The sequence below is a fragment of the Pyrus communis genome, chromosome 4, assembly GCF_041283825.1.
Source record: "Pyrus communis isolate YQ-2024b chromosome 4, ASM4128382v1, whole genome shotgun sequence".
Lineage (NCBI taxonomy): Eukaryota > Viridiplantae > Streptophyta > Magnoliopsida > Rosales > Rosaceae > Pyrus > Pyrus communis.
Genome location: NC_142568.1, coordinates 17,836,989 through 17,852,277, shown reverse-complemented (window position 1 = coordinate 17,852,277; position 15,289 = coordinate 17,836,989). Strand labels below are relative to the sequence as shown.

Sequence of the window (15,289 nt, the reverse complement as noted above, 5' to 3'; positions counted from 1 at the left end):
GATGTTGATGGCTAATTTTGCATTTAATATATCATATCTATTGGGATGAAAAAATAAAAAAAATTGTTGTAGGTCTATTTTACTAACAGTAAAAAGGGGGAAAGGTGCCTGCGGTAAAGACAAAGACAAGAGAGGATTCGGTGATTCTACGGTGATGATTTCTCATCCCGTATTTTTATTTATAGTAGTAAAGAAAGAAAAATTCGTGTCTTTCAAGTAATACATTACAACTAGAAAACTATCTAACAAATGTTACAGAATCCTAAAAGATTTACATAATCACATTAGCAACTAATTTAGAATTGCAACAAAAGTAAAATAATAATATAATAAAATCATAAAAAGAATCGAGAGGAGAGAACTAAAGAACAAGAAACTTTTATATGTAGTTGAAGCATAATTTGTTACTATTATAATATAGGTGGAAGATATAGTTGATATGTTTCACTTTTAGGATATATTTCCCAATATTCTTCCACTTATATTATAGGAGTAATTAGAATCCCCTACATTTTTTTTTCCAACTTGTATAGACTAAGAAGGGTGTATTCAATTAGGATTCCAAGAGATAATTTTATAGACTTTAATTAATTTGTAGAGATTCTATGTAAATTTTTTATTCAATTCTCTTGAAATCTCAGGATGAGAGGTGAGCTTTGTGAATGCTTAAAATACACTATGAAATCTCTCAATTTCCCTCAAATTCCTCAGTTTTTTAATAATCTTTAAACAAATTCCTAATTGAATACATCTAGAATGTTATAAATTTCTTTAAAACACACCCCTATTTCTAAAGATTTTAATAAACTATCGTAAAATCTTGATTTGAATACACATTGAATTTCAGAGAATGGGTTCGTTTGGATGTACCTTTAAAATGACCGAAAGTGTTTTTATAGAAAATATTTTTGGGTTCCAAAAGCACTTGCAAGAAGTACCAGTTATGTGTTTCTTTCATGACGCACTTTAAGTGTTTTTTTAAGATTTACTTGTATCTTTACTAAAGATTGGTTCTAAAAATATTTTCATCAAAAGCGCTTTGAGCATTTTAAAAGCACGTCCAAATGAGCTTACTTAAAATCATGATTGAAGAATTACTTAAAATCATGATTGAATAATTACTTAAAATCATGATTGAGTACCCTTAGATTTTTTAAAAGAATAAAATCCTTCAAAATCATAATTCAATACACCCTCTTAAACATCTGTTACTTTATAAAATTTGATTAAAATGCTTTGATCAATTGTCAACTCAACATTTTTCTATTTATTTAATATATATCTATTGAAGTTTTCAAAGAAAAAAAAAAATATATATATATATATATCTACTAAAGTTAGATAAACAACTAATTTCCTACAATCTGGAAATTTTAAATTCGTGGTTTTTTCTATTAAAAATATTAATTTAACTAATTTCTCATTATCACTCAAAAAACAAAGAAATAACTTTTTATTTCAGTTATGTTTGTTATATAAAAATTTATTTAAAACTTATGATATATTTAAAAATAAACATACAGACTTTTAGTACATTTAGATTCTAAATGTACTAAGAACAAAATGTACTAGAAATTCAAATGTATCGTAGAACAAAATCTACCCATATCATAGATAATCAAACAAATCATACAATCATACGTACCTTTACTATGTTTATGTACATGATAATGAGTTTTGAACATTTTATTTAACTCACTAAAATAAATATTATTAAAAAAAACGTGTAAAATTGAACCTCTAATAAAATGAAATTAATCATCAAAATTGTATGAAAATGTTTAACTAAAATATCTTAAAAGAAACAAATGTTAAATTAACGAAATTAAAAAAGGAAAGTAATCATCTCCGAATCTCTTTTATCTAATCCTTCTCATCAAACAATCCGGCTCTTTGAAATTTGATCCAAAGCTAAAAAAACATAGGCCAACTTTAAAAGTTATAATAACTTTAGTTGTTGGATCAAATTTCAAGGGTCCAGATTGTTTGATGAGGATAATTAGGTGGAAGGGATCCGGAGATGATCCCTTCCCGTTAAAAAAACGAGACACTTATGTCAGAATGCTCCTATAATATAACACGTGTACTGCACTGAAAATCTATCCATGGATCATCCATGAAAGATTATGTAGGTTAAACAGACTAACACTTCAAGTTCGCAATGCTAATAAATTGCCAAACAATTTAAGTTTTATGATGACAATTACATGATTAAATAGCTTCATGTTTTTAGTTTTTTTTTTTTTTTTTTTTTTTTTTTTTTTAAGGGTGCATGAACTTGAAATTTCAATTTCGTCCGAATGATTTTGAAAATTTTCATCACTGACAACCCAAATCAAATATTAGAAATAGAACTGGAATGTATCTATAAACAAGTAATCTACTAAAATAAGTAGCAGAAGAATACGTGTACAAAATAAATTTTTGAACTAATAAATATTTAGGGTTACAACTTATGTGGTTTATTCTCTTACAAGAATATTCTTCTGATTCGATTTCCAAGGTAGAATTTGATTCAAGGGTGATGAATACTTGGTCTTGAATTAGGCTTGTCGTTTCTTCAAGGGATGGTGGGACTTGATCTTGAATGAAACTAGACCACGTGTGGTGTCATGTGGTGGGTTATAACCTCTGAGTACAAGACTTTATCCTCTGATTCGATCTCCAAATATACAAAGTGTGCATATAGGGGTGGTTGATCTAAGAGTCATAGAAACTTGATCTTGAATCAACGGCCACTGCAAGAGTTTAGCTTGTGATGTGTAGAATGTTGGCTTGTAGTGATGGAGGAACAAGGTGGTGCTTGGTGGTTATTCACGAAAGCAATGACGAAGGCAAAGAGTTTTTTTTAGTCTTTTGAGTGTTTAGTGTGTCTAAGTGTTTAGTGTGTTTGAGAGTTTGAACGTCTGAGGATTCCTTTCTTCGTCTTGGAGCCTTGTATTTATTGGCCTCACTATAACTTTTTGCATTGAATCAATTTATTTGCTAAGCCTTGATTTATAGAATTTGTCTCCATGATTTGTCTTGATTGGAGCCTGATTTGGTATTAAGTTGAACCAAATCAATTAATTTGTCCATTTGACCACATTATTTAATTGGTCTACCGTTTTTTTAAGTCCTAAAAAGTATAAATTCAGCAGATGACACTTTACCACAGTGACGTAAAATAATTATGTCTATGCACCTGGGCATGGGTTCAATCCTTCCATCGATTCTTCTCTCCCTTAACAACTAATTATTTAACCAAATAACGATATTGCTCTACTAAAGAAAAATACAAATTTCAAAATACATTGGATTTTTTTAGCTTAAACAACAATGTTCGACATCATGTTCAAATAAAAAGGATATAATGATTAAGGAGACAAAAAAGGACTCTCTCCACATATATTAATAGTATTGCCGTTAGCAGTATTACTCTTCAATTAAAAATGAGAAGTCTTAAATTTGAATTATAAATGACTAATTTTGTACTTAATTATCATGGTTTACTTATTATGCAGCTTACCAAATCTCTCTCTACTAAAAGTAGAAAATCTTTAGGGAACAATTTGAAAACAAATTTAAAATGAATTGGAATACAATTTGCATCCGGAAGAATTTTGGATTAGAATCTGAAGCCCTTAATTCCGATATAATCTGTTAGAAACTTCAAAAATATCATTCATGCATATATTACCAAGTGGTATCGTCTTCACTTATAAGATCTCTTACTAAAAACGATACCACTAAGAGTGGTATCATCCCCCGCCCTCCCTTTCCCTTAATGTAAATAATATAGTTCGTTCAAAAAAAAAAGAATCAACTAGAGGGGCTAGCTAAATCGATTCCCTCTTTCCCATTTATAAGTTCTCATATTCCTTCCTTCTCCAATTTCTTTTGACTAAGTAAACAACCCCCATATGCAATTGGAAAGTGTGGTCATTTATTGCATAGGAATCAAACTTTTAACTTATAAGTTTAATATATTGAACTCGTAACTCGCATTACCAGCTTATAGCAAAATCTAGCTAGGCCCAGTTGCGTGGTGAAATCTTTCTCTAATACAAATGATTAAGAGCCCATGAATAGAATTTGTCTTTAAAACCGACTCTTAAAATATGCTATTTTTCCGATGTCCAACAATTGAAACCTAACAGTGACTCCCAACCGGCCAGCTAGAACCTTTGAATCCTGAGCCTCGGCAGCATCCGAATCCATCAACTTCATCAGTTCCCCACACAACTCCCCTACTTCTTTAACCAGTCGGCGGTCCCATCATCGCCTATCGTTATCATCCTCGGAAACCGTAGGCTCATGAGCTGCATGTTATATCATCACCAACCATGCACGTGATATCCAACAAAATGCAAAGTAAAGTTCAATATTAGAGCAACTTAAATCTATTATTTTGTTATCCGTACGTTCATATGCACACATCTATTAAGATAACTAGAAGATAAACTCAGCAGCCGCTACAAGACACTTTGGGGGACAAACTGTAAAATTCAAAGAACAATGAAGTATGGTTTGCATCTTCGTGCTTCATCACCTCTTTGTACAAGGTGGACTCTCAGGCCAACTTGATGCACGGTTTAGGGGTATTCAATCAAAATTATAGTGTTTACAAAAGTGTATAAAAATTTAGGTGTATTTTATCAAGATTCTTAAAGAGTCTATGACTACCACCGTCATGTTTCATCCCACTAGTATAAGATCATGTGTAGAAAGTTTATACACATGATTTTGTATTAATGGCTCGAGACACTACAGTTGCGGTGAACTAATTCTATGAAAGTTTATCTCTTATAAAAGTCTATGTATATTCCGTTAGGATCTGACTTTAAATAATTTTAAAAAGTGATAGATTTTGGAAGATTTGGAGAGATTCTCATTGTGTACGTTGGGCCTTATCAAAGTTCTGCCTCTTTCTCTAAAATATTAAAAGAATCCACTCAATTTTACATGGAGCCTAGGAAGTCCATTAAACTTTCGTCAAATCCTCTAAATTTATAACTCCATTAAAATCTTTTAAAAATCTCAATCGAATCTATCAAACTTGAATATATCTATTACAAAATATAATCTAATTATGAAATATTCTCTTCTTACACAAAAATAGTCTAATTATTGGAGTTGGCATTGTTCTCAGAAATTCCACAGGTGAAAGGTGCTTGGATTGCAGGTTTTTGTGCCAACCTTGATCGAGGTGAGATTTTTTATGCTGAAAGAAATATCATGTGCGTTTATTGGTTTGCAATTTGCACGAAATAAAGGTTTTGAAAAGATTTTGGTTGAATCTGATTCAGCCCTAAAATTAATACTTGAAATCGCCTAAGACCATCTTCAACCCTTGGAGTAAAACTTAAAAATGTTAACCCATAAATAGCTTTTTTACTCCAACCCTTCTAACCTAAAATTTTAGCCCTAGATTATTAAAGAATGAATATCACCCGTTAGATTTAAAGGAGATGGAAATATATGCCGTTTGATAGAAATAAAGGAGATGAGATTGCATATGGGTGGCTGACAACCCCATCAGGTTGGGCCCCACTTCCCTTCAAAGTATCCCATTTTCCTTGCTTTTAGCGCGTTAACTAGCGCGGTTTTTCCTTTTTTTGCAGCACGTTTATGCACACAGTGGGCCAGGATATTTAGCCCAGGCCGGTTTTTTGGCTGGTATTTGAGTTTTTTTTTTTTAGTTTTAGCACTTAACCCAATTTTAGAACAAGAGTTGGAATGAAATGGAAGGGAAGAATGGAAAGGAAATTTTAGAACTTACTCCAAGGATTGGAGTTAGTCTAAGAAACGCACAATAAATACTTGAAATCTTGAAGTTTTGGTTAGACAATTAGAATAATATTTTTCACAACTCTACCATTCACGTGAGGAAGCAAATGAAGGGTTGGTGCGTTTATACTTGAGCATGACCTTACATGGTCCATGGCTCACATTATAATAATATTCTGTATTTATTTGTCGACCGTCGAAGTCCAAATCGATTGCTTTCAACGTCTTTGTTGTTGGTGTTGCATAATTTTCTTCTATAAATTGCGGGTAAGTGAATGCACCACCTAAACTTAAATTTTTGGTTTGAATTATGACCAACTTGTTTGAGTGGAAGACGTAGGTGTGTCGTTTCTAAGTTTTTGGGTCTTTGGGCATTATAACAAGAGACTCAATACGATGAATTTGTGGTGAGCATCGCCATTGAAATAATGTTTGTGATTGGTCGACTTGTTTCCTGTTTTATTTGGAATTGCAATTACGATTTTACTCATTAGCATTTTTTGTGAAAGAATAACGTCAAAAATTGCCAAATACAATTGTTTTGTATGACATGGGAACAATTTTCCTTTGCAATATCAAAATGACAAGATCGCAGTAAGAAATTGTTCTGTATGGCATGAGATTATCGGACAAAATTAAAAAGTAAATACTCAATAGGTTGTTAAACGATCTTCAACTTGATTGATTCTTGTCACAGAAAACCGGTAAACGACGACGAATAAAAGAAACATTTTTTAAACATGTGTAGCCTAAACAGTCGCTAATCACAACATGGTAAACAAGTGAATCCAAGCATTGTTCAATAAATTAATGAGGCACTCCCATGTGTAATATATGAGTTACACACTCAATGTTTAAAAAATGGGTATCGGTGGAAATATCGATATGTAAATTTATTGAAATATCAATGGATATATCAATATTGATATTTGTTACCTTCGATGGAAATGATGAAAATTTGCTCAAAAATATGAAAATTTAAAATGAAACTTCAGGGAATATCATATGACAATTTGTCAATATTTAACTTATATATCGAAAAATATCGACGAAATCTATCGATTTTAGCTAAAATTTAACTGTTTTTCCAATGTGGGTGAAGTTACTTCACTCTCCCGCCTTCTATATCTTTTACTAATTTTTTCAATACCTCTACAAAAATATTCGCATCAAAAAAATTCCGGTTACACCTAACTTGGGACTTCCTAAGAAATGTGGCATCTCCTATGCATGACACATGATATGTGGTTTGGTTGCCACTTACCACCACCAAAAGCAGAGCCGTACGTGTTGCCACGTATGATTTTATCGACGTGGACGACACCATCGGGTGACACGTCACCCATATTTTCCCTTGACAAAATTTCCATACTGGGACCGAGTCCAAGTGCCATTCTCGATCTCAATTCCCACCAACCCCCCCAAACCAAACCAAAACAAAACAATCTTCTCCTTCACCTTAAATTTCTCTATTTTTCAATTCTTTAAAATGCCAAAATCTTCCCACGATTCATATAAAAACTACGTAGCTAGAAAATGTAAGATAATCCCACTTGATCGTTTCTCTTATTTAAACAGCATACAAAGTCGGTCATTGTTTGAAATATTGTATATCAATATGCACTGTTTTATTTAATCTCTCTCTCTCCTCTCTGTCTCTCTCTCATGGCGGCTGCAACTCCCATTAAATCTCAGCTGCATTCTGACCCTTCTTCTCGATTGTTGAAAACCCAATCGAGTTTGATCAGCACAAAGAAAACCCAGCTGGGATTTGAGCCCAAAAAATGGGATCAGCTGGTTATTGGGTTTGGAAAAAACCGAGGAGGATGGAGAAGAAGAACGGACGAGGCTCAGAGGGGGCGCCGACGGGGGGTGGCGGTGACGTGTACGGCGGAGGGGATAGAGAGAGGAATACTGATGGGGAAAAACAGAGGAGGAGGAGGAGCGAGAGAGGTAGCGGCTGAGGAAATAGTGAGCGTGCCGGAGAGATTCAAGGTGGCGGCGTTGGTGGCGTGCGTGATGTGTTTGTGTAATGCCGATAGGGTCGTCATGTCGGTGGCCATCGTCCCTCTTGCTGCTAAAAATGGCTGGTCCAGTTCTTTCCTGGGCGTCGTTCAGGTCCGTTACTCTCAACTTCAAACTTTAAACCCGTCTTCTCTATGCTTTCTTTGAGCGCAAAAACCTAGGGCGTGTTTGGGAATGCTAGTAGAGCCAAAATCACTTTTTTATAAAAAAAAATAGGCTTATGTCAGAGCTTGTTTGTGACCGCATATGTAAGAAGCACTACTAACTTGACGCTTTTAAGTTCAGGAACGCTTTTGATCATTCGAAGTAATTTTAGCTATTTTAAAAGCAATCGTAAATATTATCTTAGGAAGCCTTTTAATTTTAATCAAAAGATGTGAGAAGCTTATGAGATTTAGCTCTTCTCCCTTCTGGTCAATTTCATCTTTTTGTTTGTTTGTTTGTTTGTTTTTGTTAAAAATTTGACATTTTATTTGGAACATCGAAATTAACGGCGATGATAGGATTACCAAAAGGTCCATAGCATCCAAACTAGCGCACACACAGTTTGGTTAGTGTTTGGAATGTGTTTTTGGGAGTGTAGGTATAAATTTTCTTTGCGTGCTGTGCCTCTATGCGCAAATAACTTAACAAGATTGTTAAGCGTTCAAGGATGAGTACCGTTGTAACATTTATTGCGGAGTGTTATTATCAGTTGTGCTTCATTGTTGTCATCTGTTCATAAAAATGAGTTAATAAGAGATGCCTCTAGTGGAAGGGAATTGGATCTCATCCGGATCCACTTGTGGGGTCTTAGGGATTCTCATATTTTAGTCATTCATCGTGTATTGTACGGTCAGAAATCATTTGATTTTTTTATTTAAAATTAAACACATATAGTATCTAATGAAAACTGATCGCATGATGTACGATTAACGGTTAGGATGTGGGGATTCCTAGGATCTCTACAAAGTAAATCCAGAATGGACCCTCCTCCTAATGGAAAGATGTGAAGTTTCCATCTTTGCACCTATTTTTCACATTTTTTTGGAGGTAGGGCCTGCCAAATAAAGAGATAAAAGTAAATGAAATATCAAGTTTACATTATTTTAAAATGTTTTTAAAATGACTACAAGCGCTTTTGGTGAAATTGTTTTGGGTTCTAAAAATACTTGAAGTGCTTTCTGTAGGAAGTTTTTCTACAGGAAGCGCTATGCGCTATTTCAAGATTCACCTTGTGCTTTTTCAGAATTCATTTTGTACTTCTTGCATGATTCACTTGCATTTTTACTAAAGATTGGTTTTTAAAGTACACTTTCATCAAAAGTTTTTTCAATCATTTTAAAAATAATTTCCAACAAGCATCTAGTTTTTATATCTCAAATTTGCTTCTCACATCATCAATCATCTGTCACTTATTGGAGAGATTTTTCAGTGTGATCGAAAAAATAAAAATTATGGGATATGTGTTAACAAGTTAATAATTTAAAAAATAAAATTTATCATCACTTATATAGAAACACGTGATGTACCATCCGTGTTCCGATCACAATAAAAATTTTCTTTCTTCTTGTGCTGTTGTGGAAAAAAGCTTGCCCCTTATTCGTACCCACATCAGATTACACTGCTGAAATATGTCACCCAACCTCATCTCAAGTTGGTTCAATTGTGTAAGTACAAATTGGGCTTGGATGGGGCTCTCAAATAAAAGTTCTAATTTTTGGATTTTATTGCTAGAAAATCTTCTTGCACAAATGTTTGATTTTAGCAAAGTTTTTGTAATTAGTTGCAAATGGGGAGGGCAATGGATCCCCGTTTACACTCAAGTTCAAACCTCCCTACTCGTAGACTAGAATAGTTAAGAATGTATATTGAAAAAAATTATTTTTATCAGTTGGTAAGTGTGGTAGACAAAATAATCTATTACACGGCTCTTTCTAATGAGTTGTAGGGAAAACAGACATAACAGAAAAATTAAAACTAGAAATTAAAAATGAAAAGGTTACAAAATGGGCAATTTGTTTTTATTGTTTGGCATTTTTTTTCCTTCTCATTGTTGACAATTTAGAATTTCGAATGATTCATTTTGCAGTCATCCTTTCTATGGGGATACATATTCTCATCAGTGATTGGAGGTGCCTTGGTAGACAGATATGGAGGAAAGAGAGTGATGGCATGGGGTGTGGCCATGTGGTCTTTGGCAACTCTCCTCACTCCCTGGGCTGCCAACCATTCCACCACCAGCCTCTTGGCCGTCCGTGCCTTCTTTGGTCTCTCTGAAGGTGTAGCCCTCCCGTCCATGAGCACCCTCTTATCAAGGTAATATAATGTCTCCCCAATCCTTGCTCATAATTATTCATTAGACCTCTAACTGTAGTTACAATAATGCTTGGGTCACCTAATTTGTTAGCAAATGATGTATCAGTGTACTTGTTTTTGGTAACTTGCAGAGCAAGTAAATCTATAGCAGAATTTAGAGAGTTCTTGTAAACAACCTATCAGACACGTTCAACTTACAATACTTAAAAATTTTAGCTGAAGTCAATACTCATGTCGCTTGTAATATGAGCAGGTGGTTTCCGAGCCATGAAAGAGCAAGTGCAGTTGGAATCTCTATGGCTGGATTTCACCTCGGCAATGTCGTTGGCTTACTACTAACTCCAATTATGTTGTCAACAATGGGACTTTCCGGTCCCTTTATTCTCTTCTCCTCCATTGGACTGCTTTGGCTGACAATATGGGCATACACAGTCACAAATGATCCAAGTGAGAGTCGTTACATCAGCAACTCGGAGATCCGAATGATCCAAGCTGGTAAATCTGATTCTCCCAAAAAAGGTGGAAAGCTCCCATCTATGCGGCTCCTGTTTTCAAAATTACCAACTTGGGCCATTATTTGTGCCAACGTAACTAATAACTGGGTGAGTTTTTCTAATATCTTTTACTGTGGATTTCATCCTTTCTTTTCCGCTGCGCAATTGATTCTTAATCATGGTCTACCTTACAGGGGTACTTTGTTCTGCTCTCATGGATGCCAGTTTATTTTAAGACGGTAGGTTCATTTTTCCTAGATCTTTGTTTACATTAACACCATTAATAGCGTAAAAATTGATTGATCGCAAATAAATTTATCATGTTACTGGTTTAGTATTTGTGTGCAAATACGTGTTCACATTGAATTACCAATAGTGGTTTGTGGCAGTGTGCTCTAGGAAATGACGATTTCTATTTTTCTATTGTTATAGGTATTTGGTGTAAACTTGAAGCAAGCTGCATGGTTTAGTGCTGTTCCATGGGGATCAATGGCAATTTCCAGCTACATTGCTGGTGCAGCATCGGATTCATTAATCAAGGCAGGCTACTCGTTGACTACAGTTCGAAAGATCATGCAGGTAGCCCTTGAATTGCCGTCTGTCTCTATAAGAACTTATATAATTCAATCAAATCAAATTAAAATTCAGCTGCACTTACCCGAACATTGTAGTATATTTTTGTAACAAATCACTATACTGAAAAATATTTGTGCGTAACAGTCTATTGGTTTTATCGGCCCTGGAGTGTCATTGCTCGGCCTAAACTATGCCAAAACACCCGAGGCTGCAGCGGTACTCCTCACAGCAGCCTTGTGTTTGAGCTCTTTCAGTCAAGCCGGCTTTCTCCTTAATATCCAAGTAAGTTCCACCCATATAAGCATATGACAGAACTGTCAAACTAAACTAATGGAGCAGATAGTTAATTACCAAATAATCCAATCATAGCCATTAGATGTTGGACATTTGATTTCCAATCTGATCTTAGCTTCTGCTGTTTTATTTGATCAGGATATAGCGCCACAATCCGCGGGATTTCTCCATGGTGCGTTATTTCCCATTAGCCCGCCACGAAGGGACTGTTTATATTATGTTTTCTTATCTGTTAAATTGGTTAGCTGACTACAATGATTCAATTACATTCTTTGTCAACAGGGATTACAAATTCAGCCGGGACAGTGGCGGCGATAATCAGCACGATAGGAACTGGTTATTTTGTACAATGGTTAGGATCGTTTCAGGCATTCCTAACGGTCACTGCAGGGCTATATTTCGCGACGACAATCTTTTGGAACCTATTTGCTACCGGAGAGCGCGTCTTCTAGACCGAAATTTCCATCAGTTTGCGCAAGTAAATCATTAGCTTACGTTTGTTGGTAAATGTCCGATGTTTATGTTAGGCTAGGAAAATGATGAACATAATATATTCACTTGGGAGTTCAAAATTAGGGTCATTCGATCATTTGATCATGTAGAGAGTTCAACTTTTGATATGCAAAATGTTTGTCTGAAGTGCTTCTGTATTGCATTTGTTATTTTCCATTGCTCTTAAGTTGTATATTTGTAGGTAGTACTATCCACAGACTCATTTTTACTTCTCACACATTCTCTCAATTTTTGGTTGCTGGATTGATGTATTGAAGAAGATTAATAGAAAAAAATTAACAAAAGTATTGAAAGGTAAAAAGAGATGTGCGGATAGCACTACCTTACTTTAAATTCATTTGTAGGTGGAAATATATCATTATTTTGTTAATTCTCAATGTGAAATATTTTTTTTTCCGTTAAAATTCTCAATGAGAAAGTGAATATTAACAAACGGTTAGTTCACCGACCAAAAACTATGTTGAGCCACTATTTATATGAACCATTACAAATATATATATCGTCATCACATTTATACAAATCGAGACATGCTGGCCAATAATTTTGCAAGTTTTTTATTCACTCATAACATTTATTTTTCTATTTTATAATTTTTTTTTTTTAATCCTTAATTTTCTTTGTTGAGTCCTCCAATGGATTCCAAGCATATGTTACGGGTGGGCCAATAGGAAAACAGTGGCATTTCACAATCAGATGAATGTGACATTCAGACTGACATGGTGCTGCTGATATTATTGGGTGTGAATAACTATTATAAATTAATAGTCTTGTGGTCAAGAAAAAATTATTAATTTAGTAAATATTAGAAAATTGATAAATTATAAGTTTCTAATTTATCAAATGAATTAATAACTTATTAATTTATCAAGGAATTCCGTACTTTCTTATATGTTTTATATTGTATTAGTTTATCGTTTTACGAATTAATAATTGTATGTATTTGATTAACCAAGTAAATTCATGGATCTACTTTTTTTTATTTTTTATAAACATTTAACCAAGCAAAAATTCTAGTTAAATAAACAAATGTCATTGTAAATGGGAATTATTAATTTATATATTACATAGGACCTATATAAAAAAATTTATAATGTATTATCTTATAAATTTAGCTAATTATTAATTTAACATATTATCTCGAGTTGGGATCGGCCAAAAGTATTGTTATTAATTTATCAGATATTCAATTCACGAAGTTCTACTTTATCTTCTATTTGAATTCTCTGGAGATATATATATAACTGTATGAGTTCTTCCAACCGGAAGACTAAATTTGAGATCCTTTTTTGGCAATCTCACCTTTAAAGACAAAATTTATACATTTCAATCAAGATGAGTATTTCACGTCCTTTTAAAATTTGTTTGCTGAAGACTTCTCGGCCAACAATAGTTATAAAATGCCTATTCCAAAGCATTCTCATCTCCGAATCCAGCTTTCTTGGTCACTTCGTAGTGAGCAAAGATTTGTGATCACGGGCCCTTGAATTGATCTTAAAGGTTTTGATTTAAACATCAAAAGCACATCGATTAAATCTCTACCTTTTATATCAAATCGATGGTTAAGGTGGTCAATGACACACCCCGACCCAGAATGTCCACTAAAACTCCGAATCGAGCTGTGCTGGCCGACACCTAGGAGATGATGAAGCCATAAAGTGTGATGATGTGGAAAAATGTGAATAAATTTAAACCTAAGAGTGCCTAAATACCAGAGTGCGATGGTGAGCAGGAATGAACCAACTTCACACGTGACGTTAGAGCATAAGTAAGTACAGTGGAGTGGATAAGAATTATACCCTCAAAAGTAACCACCTATCCTGAGATTGGCCAAGAATCCTTGTCGATACGAACTTCAGCAATTAAAACCTGGAGGGGCGCAAAACAGAAAGTGTGAGTGGACAAAAACAAAGCTTTTTAAAAACCATTTCAATTATCAAAGGCAGTAACCCCTTGTCGTAAAACCTATATAATTTCCCAGAAAATAGAATATATACATATATCGAAACCATACTCAAATTAGCAAAATCCACATATATGCCATGTCAAATATTTCAGCATAAAATATGTAAGTCGGGTGATATCAATCAATGCAAATGATATGTTAGCCAGAGTCACCTAACGTGACCTGTATGGCTGAATCTAGAGCTCATCCATCTAGCTGGAGTCACCTAACGTGACATGTACGGCTCAAATTCACATCTCAACAAATATACCTACACACGAGTCGGAACCACCTAAAGCGGTCTGTACGACAGGACTAGGTGTAAAGAAATACGCTCAAGTGCTACGATCACGTGAAGACTGTGCGGATAATTGTGGGTCACCTACGAGTCGGAACTACCTATAGTGGTATGTACGATAGGACTGTGCACCTAACTTGGATTCAAGATGAGCGTATGGTGCAGGAGGTGAACATCACGTGAAGGACTGTGCCCTAACTACGGGCGGGAGCACTAACACCGGGGTGCAGGTTTATGAGCTCTCAATGCATCTCAACATACTCATCAACTCACATTAACAATCTATAACTCACCTGGTACTTATCTGAGCGTCCACATCGTCAAATCACAATATGCATACTATACTAACTCATAATCCAAGTATAAATCATGAGGCATGGCATTTCAAAACATAATTACATTTAAACGCATTTTCTGGGAAAAATACCAAGCATACATATATACACTAAAAACAAAAGCCCACTCACCTGGAGTTCACGCTACAACTCCCTAGCACAACCATAGAGGCATCACGAACAATTGGCGCCTAGAACAATTATCAAATCACAACTCAGAATTCTTATCAATAAAATATGTAACTTACATAACGCACATCCGTAAGTAGTTCGATTCGAAAGATCTGCATCACGGATCTCCAATCCCTTACTTCCAAAGATCCACGTTATACTTCTAGACAACATCCTAAAGTTCCATTACGATCCAACGGTCAGATGCCAAAACCAAGTGGCGGTTAATATTTTATTTTATGAACTTACCAATCCAATTCGGGAAGATCCGTAAGTTCCTATGGTCCTCAAATATTACATAATATAATGTATTAAAGTTTGGTGACAATCCAACGATCGGATCGTCAATTCACATCTTTACCGAGTAACGTATCTTAATGAATTTAGGTCCAAACGATCAACCTACGTTATAAAATTACCAAAACTGAACTCAAGACATCTAATTTAGCCTAAGAATAACATCGACAACCCCTAGCCACGTGCCACCGTGGGTGGCGGTCAGTCGCCCCGACTCGTGGGAAAATCCAACTATTTTAAAAAATTACCAAAATTTAGTGGAATGAAGATCTCAATT

The 15,289-nt window shown here is 34.6% G+C and overlaps 1 protein-coding gene across 1 annotated transcript; it reads left to right on the top strand.

The window, feature by feature from the left end:
• Positions 1–7,158: 7,158 nt before the first annotated feature.
• PHT4;2 (phosphate transporter 4;2) lies at positions 7,159–12,095 on the top strand. The gene is made up of 8 exons (XM_068462764.2): positions 7,159–7,887; positions 9,866–10,092; positions 10,346–10,694; positions 10,781–10,825; positions 11,019–11,165; positions 11,307–11,444; positions 11,595–11,628; positions 11,739–12,095. Exons 1-8 carry the CDS (start codon positions 7,435–7,437, stop codon positions 11,906–11,908), a joined length of 1,563 nt encoding a protein of 520 aa, XP_068318865.2. The 5' UTR covers positions 7,159–7,434; the 3' UTR covers positions 11,909–12,095.
• Positions 12,096–15,289: the final 3,194 nt, after the last annotated feature.